The sequence below is a fragment of the Phascolarctos cinereus genome, unplaced genomic scaffold (assembly GCF_003287225.1).
Source record: "Phascolarctos cinereus isolate Bilbo 61053 unplaced genomic scaffold, phaCin_HiC Scaffold_4;HRSCAF=312, whole genome shotgun sequence".
In the NCBI taxonomy this organism is placed as follows: domain Eukaryota; kingdom Metazoa; phylum Chordata; class Mammalia; order Diprotodontia; family Phascolarctidae; genus Phascolarctos; species Phascolarctos cinereus.
The window spans coordinates 661565729-661584528 of record NW_027555847.1 but is presented as its reverse complement, the minus strand read 5'-3'; the positions used below and the strand labels follow the sequence as shown (position 1 = coordinate 661584528).

Here is an 18800-nt window from a genome sequence, read left to right as displayed (position 1 = left end):
GCTTTCTCCAACCAAAATTGTTGATTCATTTAACTAAAAAGGTCCGGGAATAAATTTCTCTTTCTATTATTGGGAGTCATAAAATTGGAACAATAGTTCCCTTTTGTTGGCTCCAAGCCCCCATGCCAGAAAATGCCCTATAGTTGTAAAGTCTCTGTCTGTCTCAGTCTCTGTGTGTCTGTCTGTGTGACTGCTTCTCTGTCTGTCACCTCACAGGTGATTCCTACTCTTGTTTTTCTCTGCCAGAGAATAGCATTGCCTTCTCTGGTGTGCAGTATTACAGTCCCATCTACCCTGAGCCATAAGTAATTCTAACCCTTCTTCAATCTTAGTCTTACCTACAACATAGATTATTAAAAGCCCCCCAACCCCTTTTTGGTTTTTCTTGGTATTCTCTGCCAGCAGCACCTCATTCTGAACTTCAGGATTCCTGGCATTACCCTTAGATGTCTAAAGTTCTCTTTTGAGTTCATCTTACATGACTTGCCCTTACTTCAATCATTTACAAATCTTTTTGGAATCTCAACTGGTGTGAGTTCCTTGTGCAACCTCATAAATTTCTTTAGGCAGTTACCCTTTTTTCCCCCCTCAGTGGAATTTTTTCTACTTGCATCTTCAGATTTTCATTCTTGAGAACTTCTTGTTCATCTTCATCAGACTTCTATTATAGGACCTTAGATTATAAGGCACTACCTGTTGTTTCTTTTTCTTTTTTTGTGAGCCAACTGGGGTTAAGTGACTTGCCCAAAGTCACACAGCTAGTGGGTATTATGTGTCTGAGGCTGGATTTGAACTTACATCCTCCTGACTCCAGGGTTGGTGCTCTATCCACTGCGCCACCTAGCTGCCCCTTGTTGTTTCTTTAAAGCCTTTGAAATCTGCTCAGTTAAATTCCAGGTCAGATTATTCCTGGCATTCCTTAGTCAATAAACATTCATTAAGCACCTACTCTGTGCCAGGCACTGTGCTAAATTCTGGAGATGCAAAAAGAGGCAAAAGACAGTCCCTACCCACAAGGAGCCCACAATCTGATGGAGGAGATGTCAAACAGATATGTACAAACAAGCTACATACAGAATGAATCAACCAATATTTATTAAGTGCCTACTACATTCCACAGTCTATGCTAAGTGCTGGGCATACAAAAAGAGGTAAAAGACAGTTCTTGCCCTCAAGGAGCTTATACTGTAATGGAGGAGACAACATGCACACAAATTTATACAAAGCAAGCTACATACAGGATAAATAGGAAATGATTAATAGAAGGAAGGCACTGGAATTAAGAAGGGTTGTGAAAGGCTTCCTATTGAAGACTGGATTCTTGTTGGGACTTGAACAAATTAAGGGAAGCCAGAAGGCAGAGATGGGGGGGGAGTATTCAAGGCACCGGGGATAGCCAGAGACAATGCCTAGAGTCTGGAAATGGAGTGCCTTGTCTGGGAAACAGTAAGGAGGCTGGTGTTACTGGATTGAAGAGTACATAGGGTGGGGAAGATAAGATAGAAGAAGAAAGGAAAGGTGGGAGAGGCGTAGGTTATGAAGGGCTTTGAAGTGCCAAACAGAGGATTTTGCATTTGATCCCGGAGGTGATAGGGAGTCACCGGAGTTTATTGAGTAGGGGGTATGTGACATGGTCAGACCTGTACTTTAAGGAAAGTTACTTTGATATCTGAGTGGAGCACAGGTTAGAGTGGGGAGAGATTTGGGGTAGGCAGACCACACTGCAGGCTATTGCAATAGTCTAAGCATACGGTTACGAGAACTTGCAAAAGGATAGAGGCAGTATCAGAGGAGAGATGAAGGCATATTCAAGATGTCGCAAAGGTGGAAGCAACGGCCTTTGACCATGGACTGGGTATGGAGGGAAGGATTGACAGATAGTGAGAGTTGAGGAAGACACCTGGGTTACGAGCCTGGGAGACTGGGAAGACTGTGGTGTCTCTGATGGTGACATGAAAGTTTGGAAGTGGGGGAGAAGGTTTGGGGTAAAAAATAAAGAGTTCAACTTTTGGATATGTTGGGTTTAAGATTTCTAATGGGCGCCTGGAGATGTGAGCTCACAGGTCAGCTGAGAGGTTAGGGCAAGACAAGTAGGTTTGAGAATCATCAGCACCGAAATGATAATTAAACCCACGGCAGTTGATGCGGTCACCGTGTGAAATAATATAGAGGTAGAAGAGAAGAGGGCCCAGAACAGAGACCTGAGGGACGCCTACAATTAGAGGATATGACCTGGGTAAGGACCCAGGAAAGTATATTTAGGAGGAGCAGTTTGGTAGACAGGAGGAGAACCAGGAGAGAGTGGTGTCAGGAAAATTGAGAGAAAATCAAGGAGAGGAGGGTGATCAACAGTGTTTAAGGCTGTAGAGAGGTCAAGAATGAGGATTGAGAAAGTGCCATTGAATCTGGCAATTGAAAGAACGTTCCTTTCCTTATTCTTCCCTAATTCTTTTTCATTCTTTCCTGTTCATGTTTCTGGATTTCTTTCCATGAATATATTTGCTAACAGATAAAAGTTACTTTGCTTCCCCTTTTATCTGTAGTCATGGGAGGGAGACAGATTGTCACCATTGGCCTGACACTATTCAGTAGTAAAGATGAGGTGACACCCCTCAAACACTCATCATTATCTTCTATGCACACCATCTAACAATAAAGGGTACTCTGAGAGGAGCTGCCAAGCTATCTTTGGCTCTCAGAAAGCTAGATGTCTCTTTCCCCTTAGCTCTGGCATTATATGGATAGCAATATTTATTTCTTTCACCTAGGTTGTGTGTGTGTGTGTGTGTGTGTGTGAATCAATAAAATTTTGGCTCAGACCCCATTCTACTAGGAAAATTCCTCTTCTCTTTTCTTTTCCTGGTTCATGTTTCACTAATTCTCTTATGAGTCAAAACTATATTGTGATAAATATTTAACTGAATTAAATTTAAAGTAATACAAACTGAGTCACTAAACAGCATACAAAAAAGATGTAGACCATAAATAGACATACATTAGATCTCTGGACCCATCCCCTTCCAAGGCTTTTGGGAATGAAATTCATCTTTCCTTTTCCTAACTGAACCCAGAAGTTCAGTTCTTACGTGCTTCCAAATGGGAACTGAGAAACAGGATTTTTTCATCTCTCCTTGTCCAAAGTTAGACTCTCCATTGATACAATACAGGAATCTTGCAGTGTGTCCTTTGGGAGTCTTTCCTGAGTCTGACATAGCTTATTAAGCAGAATGGCACCACGTGCTGGGCCTGGGTTCTCAAAACCCTCATCTCTTTTCAGTCTCCTCTCTACATCTCTGACCCTCTCTCTAGTCCTTGAACAAAGTCTGTTGGGCTTTCACAAAAGGAAAAGATAGCCTATGTCTGCTATTAGAGTCCCTTAAAAAACAAATGAGGGAGGGGAATCAGATTGCTCACTGTTAACTGACGTCTTTCTTACCCCAATCTCTCTGAAAAGTTCACATCCTGGCCACACCCCACGAACAGGTGCTGTTCATGACAATTGGGCTTGTTCCTTTGTTCACAACTGTGTGGATAGAAATGGAGGGGCACCTGAAAAGCCCTTTTCAGCACTTACAGTGACCAGTGGTTGTTGTCCTTGGTGGTGGCTGTCCTTTGTACTTGAAGAGGACCAAAATGGCATCACTATGTCAGGGTCAAGGTACATTGTGTCTGAGTGTGGCTGATTAGACCAATATGAGCTTGGGAAGGCTCTACCACAGGTCCTGCACAAATAGTCCATATGAATATTTGGAAATGGATATTACTTTAAATTTGTGCATTTCACATTACCTTTGTGCTACTGGGATTCTCCTTTGTTCACAGAGATCAGTGCCTTCTTTGATGCAGGCACACCATGCTGTCAGTCCTGTGACAGTGTCTTCCATGTCTCACAATTGATTCCAAAGTGCTTCAGAGGGACCTCGAAAGTGTCCTCGTACCACTTCTTTTGACCTCTGTGTGAGCACTTACCTTGTGTAAGTTCTTGGTAAAATAGTCTTTTAGGCAAACAACTGTATGTCTGGCATTTGAACAATGTGGCCAGCCCATCAGAGTTGTGCTCTCTGCAGTAGAGTCTGAATGCTTGGCAGTTCAACTGGAGAAAAGTCCTCAGTGTCTGGTACCTTATCCTGCCAGGTGATCTTCAGAATCTTCCTAAGACAACTCAAAAGTGACTCAGTTTCTTGGCATGGCACTGGTAGACTGTCCAGGTTTCACAGGCATAGAACAATGAGGTTAGTACAATGGTTCCACAAGACCTCAAGTTTGGTAGGCAGTCTAATACCCCTTCTCTCCCACACTTTCCTTTAGAGCCAAAGTTGAGAAGATGAACTCTCTGAGGCCGTAGCCTACAGAGGTCTGGTCTGGTGGGGGCAGTGGAAGGGTGAGATGGCTAGGTTCAACAGCTGGATAGGATATGCACAGAAACAATATGATAGAAGGGAAAGTGGAAGAATCGCCAAGGAAATCTACATGTTAAAGGTGATGAGGAATCTGAGGAAGGAGAAGCTACTTTGGACTAGGAGGATAAAAGAAGACTTCATGGTTGGGCTAGTGCCCCAACTGGGCCTTGAAGAAGAGAGAATTCAACTCATGGAGGCTGGAGCTAACAAGGAGGGGAGGGAGGAAGGAGCTAAAGAAAGAAGGAAAGAACTAAAGAAAGAAAAAAGGGAAGAAGGAGGGAAGGGAAGAATAGAAGAAGGAAGGAAAGGAGGAAGGAAAGGAAGAAGGTAGGAAATAACTAACAAAAGAAAGGAAGGAAATGAGCATTTTAAAGTACCTATTATGTGCCAGCCACAGTGATAAATATTCTATAAATACTGGTCCATTCTAGACTTGGTCTGAGCAATGCAATGAGAAAAAGTATAGAGATGAGAGAGAACAGGTCATGATGGATAGTTAAGTGATAGACATAGGAACCAGAACGAGTTAGATTCATATCCTGCCTCAGGTATTTAATAGGTGTAACCCTAGGCAAATCATTTAAAGTCTCTAGGCTCAGTCCCTTTATCTGTCAATTGAGGGGGTAGGACTCTATTTCTGCTCCAAATTCATGCTTCTGTCCTCCTATAAATAAGAGATGAATCCAGTGTGACTGGGACAGAGAGCACTGGAAGTTTCAGATAAGGCTGGAGCCAGACAGTGTAGGGCCTTGAATGTTAGGAAAGACTCCATATTTTATGTGGCAAGAAGACAGAATGATAGCACATTTTTGAATTGAGGAGTGAGTGATGTTCCCAGAAGAGTTCTGAGGTAAATGCAGGAATGAATGCTTGGGGAAAACAAAAGGTGGAGATGGTAAAGTCGGTTGTGAGACTGTTATAAAAGTCCAGATGAAAGGTGATGGAGCCTGCACCAGGGTGCTGGCTCAGTGAGTGGTGAGGGGGGACAGATGTGCGGAGGGAACAGAATCATAGGTTTAGACCCAAGAGAGACCATAGAAGCCATCTGACCCAACTCCCTCATTTTACAAATCGGGAAACTGAGGCTCAAAGAGGGGAAATGGCTTGCTTAGGTTCACACAACTAGTGAGGGCTTGAGTTGTAATATAGACCCAAGTCTTCTTGCTTCCAAGTTCAACACTATCCACTATGCCATACAGCCTCTCTAAGGCTGAGGGTGACAGAAGTGTCAGAGATACCTAGGAGGTTTCAAGCCTGAACACCTGGGAGGATGGTGAAAGCAAAAACAGGGAAGCAGAATAATAACTAGGAATTTTGAGCCCAGGGCAAGTACTATAAATCAAGCCTACAGTAAGCAGGCTTGGTGGAGCACCAACTCGTGGAAGCAGCCAAAGATTCTTTGACACTGTTGTGAAGAGATATCCACACTTGGGGTGGTATAGGGCAGGGTGGAAGAGGAGCTCATCCTAACCTGTCATCTTATAGCTTCTTATCTGAACTATTTTGGATGACTAGGTGCTAAGGTCTCATCTTTCTACACTTCTGAAGGACTGCAAGTGCTAGCAGAATGCTCTAGTTCAGCACTTTTTACATTTGGTACCGTATGAGAAAGCCCTGATCACCTCACCTTAGGTATATCTCTTTAAGGAATTTAGGGGAATGATTTCATTTCCCAACCTTCTCCCTGCAGGTTATTAACATTTAAAGCCCTTGCTCAACTCTTCATCCTGGGATGCTCCTGGATTCTGGGAATTTTTCAGATCGGTCCCATAGCAAGCACCATGGCTTACTTATTTACCATCATCAATAGCCTGCAAGGAACCTTCATTTTCATCATCACTGTGTGCTCAATCGCCAGGTAAAAGCCATTGCTAGCACTTCCTCTTCCACGTGGCCTTCCCTTCATGAAGGCAGCTAAAGTGCAGCAATAAATAACCTTGTTTCTCAATCTTCAGGTGCGAGAAGAGTATAAAAGATGTTTCACGAGGAAGGCCAAATCCAGCACTGTTTCTCAGACCTCAGGAGTCTTGTTATTTTCCATACCATCCACTTCCAAATAGGTAAGGCATCCCTCATGCTCCTCGTGTTGGTCTGGGGTAGGAAAACAATCTCCCTCAGAAGAGTACATGGCTAGGAAGAAGGTCACCACAGAGGAAAGGGCTTCCAAAAGTGGGCAGGAAGCACATTTTTATTAGGCATTTGTGTGTCTGGCACTCTGCTAAGTGCTAGGGATAACAATTCAAGCTTAAAGACAATCCCTATCTTCAAGGAGCCTGTATTCTAAAGTAGGAAAACAACACACAAAAGGAGCTAAAAAGGAGTAGGAGGAGAGGGCAGAAGAGTGGGGAAGGGGGACAATGAAGGTACCTAAATGGGGACATACACAAAAAGAAGCAGAGTAGGAGAGAAATGAATGTGATAACTGAGGATATACCCTGCCCTGTACGGACCTATACCCTAACAGGGGGATCTAATAGATATAACAGACCAAATGTCAATGTTCACAAATATTTACTAAGCCCTATAATAAATCTGCTCATTCATTCATTCATTCAACGAGTAATCCTGAGCCCTATTGCTAATTTATTCATCCATTCAATCATTGTTTACTAAGCTCTATGGCTTATTCATTCATTCATTCATTCATTCATTCATTCTTTCCTAAGCCTTATTCAGGGCAGCTAGATGGGGTTTGGAACCAGAAAGACTCATCTTCATGAGTTCAAATCTGGCCTCAGACACTTAGTAGCTGTGTGACCCTGGACAAGTCACTTAGCTCTGTCTGCTCCAGTTCCTCATCTGTAAAATGACCTGGAGAAGGAAATGACAAACCCCTGCAGTATCTTTGTGAAAAAAAAAACCCCAAAACCAATTGGGGTCAGGAAGAGTCAGACACAACTGAAAAATGACTGAACAATAAAACATTTATTTATTTAACAAATATTTATTAATTAACTATAGTGAAGAGGGAAGATACAAAGTTAAAGTAAGATGTAGTCCTACTCACATGGAGCTTACACTCTGATAGACATATAAACAAAACTAATTCTAGTAAAAATATCACATATATCCATCAGACAGGTATGGGACAAAGTGCTATTTTAGTTCGGAAGGGGAAGGCTTTACTGTCAGGGGATTCAGGAAAGACTTCATATAGGATACAGCATAAGATTTAGGTTTTAGAGAAAGTGTGGGAATTCAGTAGGCAAAGAGCTTTGCTCATCATTCATTCATTCAATACATGTTCATTATGCCTGTCCATTCATTCAACAAGTGTGTATTGAATACTCATTATGTATGTGTGGGGGTGCTATGTTAAATATTACTGGGGATACAAAGATGGGGTTTAAGCATTTCCATAATCTGATTGTGTAGGAGAAGTACTGGAAAGGGTGTTATCAGAAACACACGACCAGAAAAATAGATAGGTCAGTATTGTAGTGAGAGAAAGAGATAAACTGAAGGCCAGCCCATGTGCTCCATCGTTATCAAGAGACATCAAGAGAATTAGAGGAAAGTTCACATCATATTAAGCAAACTGACGCACACTTTCCTGGGAGACCTTGGGTAAGTCCTTTAAACTTCCCGAGCCCCAATTTCCTCACCTGTAAAATGGCAGGATTAGGATCAATGGACTCTGAGGCCTCTTCCAGCATGAATGAGATGGGATCTGCCTCTTTGGAAGAAGCACCTTCACTGATGTCATGGGTCTATTGAAATATGGCATCTAATTCCACTCAGATCTATGTCTTGCTCTTCTTCTCTTATTTTAAATTTCTGCCATACAAGACTTCTAGTTGTCATCCAATCTTGTTCTGCCCTCTCCTGTTTCCTTGTATTCTTACAACCCACGTTCCATGTCTGCAATGAGCTCCTTCCATGTTTCCATCCATTCAGATCCTTCTCTTTCTATCATCTCCAGCTCAGGTACCATTTTTTTCCCCATGAAGATCCTTCCAACTGAAAGTGATCTTTCCCTCTTCAAATTTCTTATATAGTTTCACCTTGATCCCTCTTTTGTCTTTATCATTCTCCCTTGTATCTATGATATCTCCCATTAGGGTAAATGTTCCTTGAGGGCAAGGATATTATTTGTGCTCTTTATATCTTCAGAGTCATCAGAGTGCATTAAACACAGTAGACACTTTAGCAAAAGTGTGTTGGATTGAATGAGTGCACAAGAGCGTGCGCACACACATATACACTATATACACCCACAGAAAAGATTTGTAAAAACCATTTCACCAAACTTTTCTCCAGCATGATAGTGTGACTGCCACATTTGGCCTCTAACATCAGGTGCTCATAGAGGAGGTTAAAATGACACTAAAAAGAACAAAGGTGAGTAAAACAGCCATATTGGACCAAGTATACAGAGAGAATATCCATTCTAGAGGTGATATAATTGTGAGGGCATTGAGGTACTAATAGACACAAAAAGTGGTCCAATAAAATAGAGAAATGTATTTCTTTGTAAAAATAAGGGGATAGATTTGTTCACTAAAAAAAAAAAGGAATACATTTATTGATTCATTAAAATAAAATGTTAAAATAAAGGTATCTAAAGGAAGGGGAGATAACAAAGATGTGGAAATACAATCTCTAACCTTATTAATAAAGGTGGTATAGTGGTTAGAGTACCAGACCTGAAGTCAGGAAGACTCATCCTTATAAGTTCTAATCTGACCTCAGACACTTACTAGCTATGTGACCCCTGGGCAAGTCACTTAATCCTGTTTGCCTCAGTTCTTCATCTCTCAAATGAGCTGGAGAAGGAAAGGCAAACCACTCCAGTGTCTTTGCCAAGAAAACCCAAATGGGGTCACAAAAAGTCAGACACGACTAAAACAACTCAACAACAAAACCTTTTAATATCCCCCCAAAAAGGTTATTGGGAGAACGTTAAAGCAACCAAGCTACATATCTACTCAGCCATATATATCAAAGCCTTATGAGGGTTACCTATACATAAAATCAGGGCATTCTCTATGAAGATAATAGGAGGGAACAAGCAGGCTTTCACAGGCCATATTCAAGAATCGATTAAATATTTACTATCTCACAATTAATGAAAAATTTTAATACTATAAGATATCATTTTTCTTATTGTTATTGTTATAAAAAAGCATTTGATTCTGAAGATTCACCTTATAGGCTCTTTTAGAGCAAGGGGTGTCCCATCTGTACATGAAGGTTATTCTTTGGAAGATAAAATAATGAAATAACCCTGTTCAATAACCCTGATAAAAACATCAGATGAAGCATGAAACTCGATAGGTGTATGCTCACCAAAGGTATCATTTCCTACTATGATGGAGGAGATCAAGTGTAGAGTCTAGGCCAAGGAGGGATTCCTTATAGATGGTAAGGTCCTTTAGATGCTACTATTTATGGATTACTGACATCATAATGATTGAATCAATCCCTGCATCCTGGAAGAGACCTAATATTACTCAAAGGAATTTGGTCTGTTCATCCACACAGGAAAAACTAAGTGGATGGGTCTGCTACCCAGATTTCAATATGCATATGATTGGACACCCTATAGAACTTGCCCAACAGTATGTATATCTGGAACAGACAGTACAATTGGACAACGAATTGGGCCGAGGGAGAAAGTAAGGAAGGCCTTCAGCAAGCTAACTGTTGTGAACTTTTGGGAGAATGTGGACAAGATCATATAGGATGGGTAGGCATGGTTGGGTTGCAGTCTGCATCATTGGAGAGAACTTCCAAATCAATGAGATCACATCTGTATATTTGAGCAAAATTGAACAGGATATGGTAACGATCCTTCAAGAATTCATAATTTTAAATATGAACAAATATAATCCAAAAAAAAATGGAGCATTAACAGAAAATACTGAGAGCTTAGAGGAAGGAGAGAAACTTTTTGGCTGGGGGTATGAGTAAAGATTTCCTGGAAAAGTTGGTATTCGGACTTGACCTGGAAGAACAGGTAGGTTCTTGACAGGCAGAGATGGTGGGAGAGTATTCTGGGAGACTGGGCTGAGTAAGGTGTAGAGGCAGAAAAATTCCAGGGCTGGCTAAGGTAAGTAGGAAGTCTAGTAGGGTTGGAGCGGTCTGAATATACCTTGAGCTCTCCCAGCTGAAGTAGCACATTTGAAGATGGAGGAAACTTCCTGGGAGAGGGGAGGAGGTGTGATATTGGTACTTCTCTCTATGATCTGGAAAATTATTCTTTTTCTCTCACAGGGCTGAAATCTATTTTAGCTTCTGAAGACTCTATAGAATAACAAGGAAAGTGTCAGCAAAGACAAATTCACTGGGATCCTTTTGTAAACTATCCAAAGCTTAACGTGGTAATGCAGCAGGATAGTCACCTGACACAGTTGTCAGGTACATAGAAGACATCTGAATCACCTGTTTCCCATCGTGATTCCCTTTGCCAACTTTGATGTAATGACTCCTGCTCCAGAAATCCAAGGCTACGGGGATAGGTAGTCCTTCTCCCACGGGGGAGCAAAAGCCACATTTCCTGAGTTTGGTTAATTTTGTTAATAAATATTATTTCTATTTTTTAATTAATTTTTTTTGCAAAGTATCTTTCCCCTTCCAATTATCAAACATTTATTTTTTCCCTTTCATTCCATTCCCTTTCCCAACTGAAAAAAAGTAAAAACCTAGGAATAAATATGGATAGTTAAACAAAACGAATTCTCGCACTGGCCTTCTCCAAAAATAAGAATCTAATTCTGCATATTTAATCCATCACCTCTTGTCAGGAGGTAGGTAGCATGTTTCATCACTGGTTCTTTGGAATCATGTTTGATCCTGGTGTATTGATCAGAGTTCTTTAATCTTTCAAATTTTTCATTTTTATAATGTTTCTGTTATAGTATAAATGGTTTCCTTGGCTGCATTTGCTTCACTCTGCATCAGTTCATACAAGTCTCCCCAGTTTTCTTTGAACAATTTTCTACAAATGAACAAATACCACTTGTGGCTTGTATGATTTTGGGTGAGTCCCGTTCTCTCTGAGCTTCAGTTTCCTTATCTGTAGAAAGAGGGAGTTGGACTCAATGATAAGGCCTCAAAGATAAGTTTCTTAAGGTCTTTTCTATCTGTAAGTCATATTATTCTCTGATAAGTGACCTTGAGTAGGTCATTTCCACTCAGCACTGTAGGCCGCTCAGACAATGCATTGCTCAGCCACCTTTATTCCCAGTGGCAGTAGCCTCTTGGAATGCTTGGTTTTCTAGAGGTAAAATTAGAGAATTATGCTAATGATCTCTAAGGTCCTTTCCAGCTCTAGACCCTAGGAGTCTTAGATTAGTGAAGAACAGAGCAATCTTTTTCCATTACTTTTTCCTCTGGGAAGTTTATTTGGGGTGGCAGCAGTGACTCTAGTCTCCTCCAAGACAAAATTTTCAAGACAACCCAAAGGCTCCACTCTACTTGCCCACATGACTTGCCTTCAAGCACTTTATGTCCTAGGCAAACTGAATGATTGTCAATCCCCTGTTTTCATCTTTCCCTTTCCCTTCTCTGAGACTTTGCTCAAACCATCCTTATGCCTACAAATGGACTCCCTTTCCTACTTCCATCGTCATCTGTTAAAGTTCCACCTTCCAAGATCATAAAGCCTTTCCTTATGTGTCCAACTGGAAGAGGTCTCGCCCTCTTCCCATTTCTCATAGTACTTTCCTTGGGTCTTGCCTTTCTCCGTAACTCACAAGAGATTATGTTCTAGTAATTTGTGCGCTGTCTTTCCCCTGTTCCTGTTGTTGAATTGTTTTTCACTTGTGTCCGACTTTTTGTGACCCCATTTGGGATTTTCTTCGCTGAGATACTGGAGTAGTTTGCCATTTCCTTCTCCAGCTCATTTTACAGATGAGGAAACGGAGGCAAACAGGGTTAAGTGACTTGCCCAGGGTCACACAGCTAATAAGTATCTGAGGCCAGATTTGTACTATTGAAGATGAGTCTTCTTGACTCCAGGCCCAATCCTCTATCCACTGGGCCACCTACCTACCTACCTTCCCCTATTACCATCTTCCTGCTGTTAATTCCCCTATTATATTCCCCTAAATTAAGTGAGAGCAGACACTGTGTCCTATTTACCTTTGTATCTTTGACATTTGGAATTTCACTTTACATATAACAGTTAATAAATGTTTGAAAAAGAAATTTTAGGGTGTGAAAAAATTAATTACAGAATGGATGAAGATGGGGACCTCATTACTACTGAGACTGAATTTTTAAAAAATGGAGTAAAAAGTAATGGTGATGGAGATGAATCCCTGCCTTTCAGTGAGAACTCATTCAATTTCTCTGGAGGGAAAAGGGAGCATGCTCACTTACAACCATGCCTTGTATTTCCCTGGGGCACCTTATTCCTGGTCTGGCCCAGCCCAGCCAATCTTCACCTCACATACTTCCTTTATCATCACCCTTCAGCTTCCTCCTCCTTATCTCTCAGCTGGATGATGAAATAATGAGGGCCCTCTGGAAGGATGTGAAAGAGCATTTTCACTGTTTCCCCACACAAAGCTTTCAAATACAACTCTTTGTTTGCTTAATCCAGATATCGGTTTTTCTTCTAATCACAGATGAATAGACAGGGTATGGACACAGAAGGAAGAGTCTAAGCAACAGGCTTCCTTTCCTATGTATAGTCTAATGATGCATCAGGGGATGAATTGTGTTAAGCAGTGACTGCGTTCACCAAGATAAAAGGGTCCTTTCTATTGGAGTTCCTGCCAAGCCATGTGCTAAGATTGTCAAATTGGAAGGGAATTGTCAAATTATATCCTCTCAGAGTCAGACCTCAGAGCAGAGCTGTAACAAGGGTGAGGCAAATGGGATGGTTATCTTGGGTGCACAAAGCTGAGGGTGCAGAGAAAAATATAACACTAACAACCTGACATGTGTTCAGAATAGGGTGCCTGGGGTGGAGAACATGGAGACCATGCCATAGGTGGACCAGTTAAAATAGAAAAAGAGAAGGGAACAAGCCTTTATTTAGCACCTACTATGTGTCGGGCACTGTGCTACAAGCTCTACCAATATTATCTCATTCAATCCTCACAACAACGTTGGGAGGTAGGAGCTGTTATTACCCTTATTTTATAGTTGAGGAAACTGAGGCAGACAGAAGTTTAGTGACTAGCCCAGGGTCACCCAGCTCTTAAGTGTCTGAAGCTGGATTCAAACTCATGTCTCCCTGACTCCAGGCCTGGTGCTTTATCCATCATGCCACCTAGCCTAGATAAGGGAGGGAGAAAACAGCAAACACATCGTGCCATCAGGCTAGGAGGACCATAATTGTATATCCTTGCATATAGGTGGGATTTACAGCACGGTTGGGGAACCTGCAGCCTTTAGGTCCCATGTGGCCTTCTAGTCCTTAAGTGTGGCCCTTTGACTGAATCCAACAGATCTGTGAAGTTTGGATTCAGTCAAAAGGCTGCACTTAAGGCCCCAGGTTCCCCATCCTGGAATACACTAATCACAAATGAAGGTGATTTATATTCCCACTCCCCCCCTCCAAAGTAAGCTTTCTGAGACCAAGTAAGCTAACTCATACCTGAGTAGGAATCCCTTTAATGAGATCCCTGGCAAGAGGCCACATGGCTTCTGAATGCAAACCTTCAGGGACAGAGAGCCTACTAGCTCTCCAGACTGCTCCTACCATTTCTGGACAGCTCCAATCAGCAGGAAGTTTTCCCTGACATCAAGCCCAGGTTGGCCCCTTCATAGCTTTCACTAAGCATTGCAGGCCACTCAGTTAATGAAGGGCTGAGCCACCTTCATTCCCAATGGCAGCAGCCTCTGGAAGCTTAAAACTTCATTTTCCCCAATGGGACAACTTGGTTTGGGCTCCCCGTCCCCGGCTTCCTGTCTTCAGCACTTGTAATCAGGCCACACCTAGTTTATGAGGAAGCACTCCCAGAATCCTGTGCCTTGAACTCAAGGTCAGAATTTCAAGGAGAAAGGAAAGGACTAGTTTCATCAAAACCTGTTTCAGCTCCTGAGAATTACAACCCGATCACTCTGCCAACATAAAGAACCTCTTGCCTCTTGGGCAAAGTTGTCCTATGGACAGCTGCTAACCCAGAGGTAGCTAAGCAGCTCCTTGGACAGAGAGCTGGACCTAGAGCCAAAAAGACCTGTGTTCAAATCTGGCCTCTGATGCTTCCTAGCTGTGTGACTCTGGGCTAACCAGTTCAGTTTTCTCATCTACAATATGGTGATAATCATAGCACCTCCCTCCCTCCCAGGGTTGTTGAGGAGATCAAATGAAATATTTGTCAAGCACTTAGCACAGTGCCTGGGGTATAGTGGGTACTTATTAAATACTTCCTTCCTTCCTAACAGCTCTTAGGTTGCCATCTCTAGCCACAGACATCTAAGGCAAAGGGTTGGAGATGAGCAGGACAGGAGATTGAGAAGAGGATTAGAGGGTTATAGATCAAGACCTGGATGGCAGCTTTGAGACCATCTAATTCAATCTATTTTCCCCATTTTAGAGATGAAGAAACTGAGGGAAGTAAGAAAGGAGAGAAAAGAAGAGGAGTCTCTTACCACACTGTACTATCTGTGTGGTTTCTCTCTAGCACGCCACTTCCGTGTGTCAAAAAAAGTAATCAACTGTGTTTTAAAAGTCTCATTCAGCATAAGAATTAGGGACAGTGTTCCTGGCATTTCCACTCTGGATACCTTGCATTTCTTATTCCTGGAGTGCCCTGTTCTGAGTGGACATGAGGGGAATGAGAAGGAAAGATCTACTTGCTCAGACAGAAGCTAACCCCAATCTGCTGTTCTGTGATTTCTCCTTATTGGTCCTAGTTCTCCCCACTGGGTCCCAGTGGGACAAGTCTGATCCTTCTCCCATAGGACCACTTTCTAGATACTTGAAGATGTCTGTTGAATTCTCCATCCCAAAATTCTACCCTATGCCATTTTATCTACTGTCTACACATACTCATGTTCTTTAACTGCTCCTCCCCTGGCATCTTGGTCACCCTTCTCTGTAAGCTTATTAAATTGTCACACTTGGAATGGGAGGGAGCACTCAGGACTTTTCTCCTGTGGGCTGTCCAGTGCAGTACTGGAATATGCCTCAACCTGGACACTACATCTCTTGATGTAGCCTAAGAAAGCTTTATGGGTCAGTTAGGTGGCACAGTGCATAGAACCCTGGGCTTAGAATCAGGAAAAAAAGTCTTCCTGAGTTCAAATCTGGCCTCGGACACTTACTAGCTCTGTGACCCTGGGCAAGTCACTTAACCCTGTTTACCTCAGTTTCCTCATCTGTAAAATGAGCTAGAAAAGGAAAAGGCAAACCACTCCAGTTTCTCTGCCAAGAAAACCTCAAAAGGGGTCACAAAGAGTTGGACGTGACTAATTGGCTAAACAACATCAGTGATGACTACATGTATTAGTCATGCAAACAGTTCTGAATATTGTTTTTACAGCATTCCCTTGTTTAATTGTTCCAGTGTCACAAACCCATCAGAAAAGGAAATAAGGCTAGGATGGCATGACCTGTTCTTGATGAAGCTAGGCTAGTTCTAGAGACTGTTGCTTCTCTTTCCAGCTGCTCATTCGCCCTCCTTTTAACAATATGATCTAGAATTTGCCCAGAAATCTAAGTCACCAACTTCAACCTTTTGCCTTTTTTTCCAAAAGCTCTTTTCTCCCTTCACTCTTCCTGTGGTAACTTTCCTTTTTCCTAAGATCATATATAGAGCACTGATAGTGATTCAGCCATCACATGTGCCCTCTGCTATGTCTGCTGAGCTCTGAAATTCTGGGAAGAACTGTTTGTCAAAGGCTGCTGTGGCAATACTGGGCATTCTTGTGGGAGGGACAGGAGTGGAGCAATGGCTCATAGATGTTGACTCCTTCTCACTCTTCTGAGGAAGGAACACCTAGGTAGAATGTGTGTGTATGCATATGTGCACGTGTGCTCCTCTGTGGTCCTGCAAGAGGGAAAGAAAAGATTAAGATGATGCTGGAAGTATAGAGAAGGTGAGTAGATTTGTGTCAGAGTAGCCCCATGGTAGTGTGGAGTTCGATATCTGCTGTCCAGATATCTGGTGGACCTCCAAGTGGAGCTCCTCCCATGCCAAGCCCAGGCAATCTGTCTTCCCTGCCACTTCCTTCAGCCTCCTCTTTCCCTCCCCACACCACTCCTGACCCATGTTTTCTGTTGTGACCACACAAGGTAATTCACAGAATTTGGAGCAAGAAGGACCTTACACCTCAATAGAGGAGGTAACTGAAATCCATGGTACAGGAAGTGACTTGCTCAAGACACTGTGATTGGTAATGGTCAGCATTCTGTTGACTCCAAATCCAGTATGTTTACAGTGTACCACATTACCCAGCTGCTTGCCTTCCTTATTATGATTCTACATTGTGAGATAGTAAAAAAAAAAAAAAGTTGAGTTCAAGCATTGGTTGCCCCCCACATTCATTCCGGGAAGCAGAGCAGTTTATAACAAGCAATCATGCAAAGGGAGAAAACATTTCAAAAAGAGAAGGAAATGCACTTTCCCACAAAAGTACCTCATAGAAAATGAGAAGTTCAAAGCCACTTCCCTGTTCAGACAGCCCTAGGAATCTCCAGCTGTAAAGGGAGACCACTTAGCCCACATGGGTGTAGTCAGGGTTGGGGGAAGGGGTGTAGGTGAACTCATTTTACAGATTAAGAAACTGAGGTGATTGGTGAGTAGCATTTCATAACAAGGCCTCTTTATGTGTAATTGGTTTTGTTGCTACTGTCACAACTATCCCCACATATTGTATGGAAGACACATCATTTCCTCTTTCGAAAGTTATGTATCCTATTATATGTTACTTATTTCAATCCTCCAAGCATTCAGAATTTCATCAATGCGAATGATACTTCCAGCAACATAGATGGCAATTCCCCTACAACTGAGAATTGCCAGGACCTCCTTCAAATCACCATTTTGCAGGTCACCTGGTAATGGTTTTCTCCACACTTAACTGGAATGGTCCTCAGAGAGCAGACGCATACTCTGTCATTGAGCCCCTCCCTGAAGCATCCTCACCAGCTGGGTTGGACCTTTCAGAGCTTATGTTCAGGTGGCACAACCTTTAGGGACTCAGAGACATCCTTGTGCCATAGAGAGGAAAGATTATAGTTCTAGGACAAATGATATACCACGTCTTATTTTTAAAATGAAATCCTAAGTTTTAATTAGATGGAAGTGAGAGGAGATAACTTCTCATAGCTCTTTTTTGGGGGTCAACCTTGGTCATTATACTTTTGTGGCATTCAGTGTTGATTATTTCGTTGCTGCTGATCCTCTCATTCATATTATTTTTAAAAATCAGTTGGACTTTATTTTCAGTTTCACATTCTCTCCCCTTCACTTCTCCTTCCCCCACCCATTGAGAAGGCAAGAAAAACAAAACCCATTACAAATATGTTTAATTATCCAAAAATAAATTCTCACGTTAGCTACTTTCCCAAAAAAAGCAAGAAAGAGAAACATATGCTTCAGTCTTCACACTGAGTTCTTCAGCTCACTATCTAGAGGTTAATAGCATATTTCATCATGACTCCTTTGGAATTATGGTGGGTCATTGTGTTGATCAGTGTTCCTAAGTCTTTTATAATTATCGGTCTTTAAAATATTGCTGTTACTGTGTAGATTGTTCTGGTTTTGCTCATTTCATTTTGCATCAGTTCATACAAGTCTTCCCAGCTTTTTCTGAAAACATCTCCTTCATCATTTTAGCACAAGAGTATCCTATCACATTCATATACCACAACCTGTTCAGGCATTCCTCAATTGATGGACAAGCCATCAATTTCCAATTCTTTGCCACCACAAAAAGAGCTGCTATAAATAATTTTGTATACATTGACCCTTTTCCTCTTTCTTTGATCTCTTTGGGATAGAGACCTACTAGCAATATTATTGGGTCAAAGGTTATGCACAGCTTAATAGCTTTTGGGGCATACTTCCAAGTTGCTTTCTAGAATGGTTGGACTAGTTTACAGCTCCACCAACAGTGCATTAGTATATCTGTTTTCTCACATCCCCTACAGCATTTGTCATTTTCTTTAGCCAACCTTATGGGTATGAGGTGGTACCACAAAGTTGTTTTAATCTGCATTTCTTTATTTAGTGATTCCGAGATTTTTTTTATGTGGCTATTAATAGGTTGGATTTCTTCTTCTGAAAACTCCCTATTGATTTCCTTTGACCATTGATGGGGGAGATGGCTCTCATTCTTGTAAATTTTACTGAGTTCTCTATACATTTTAGAAATTGAGATCTTTATTAGAGAAATTTGCTGCAAAAATTTTTGCTCCCCCCAGTTTCATTTTTTTCCTTCTAATTTTAGTTGCATTGGTTTTGTTTGTACAAAAATTTTAATTTTATGTAATCAAAA

General features: G+C 41.7%; 1 protein-coding gene across 1 annotated transcript in view; it reads left to right on the top strand.

Annotated features, from left to right (window-relative positions):
• The window catches only part of ADGRE1 (adhesion G protein-coupled receptor E1), a 126009-nt gene extending 115060 nt beyond the window's left edge, over positions 1-10949 (top strand). Inside the window, 4 exon segments of the mRNA XM_020971240.2 lie at positions 6091-6233; positions 6236-6258; positions 6356-6460; positions 10617-10949. Of these exon segments, the coding sequence (XP_020826899.1) occupies positions 6091-6233; positions 6236-6258; positions 6356-6460 (271 nt within the window). The 3' untranslated portion in view covers positions 10617-10949.
• The last annotated feature ends 7851 nt before the right edge of the window (positions 10950-18800 follow it).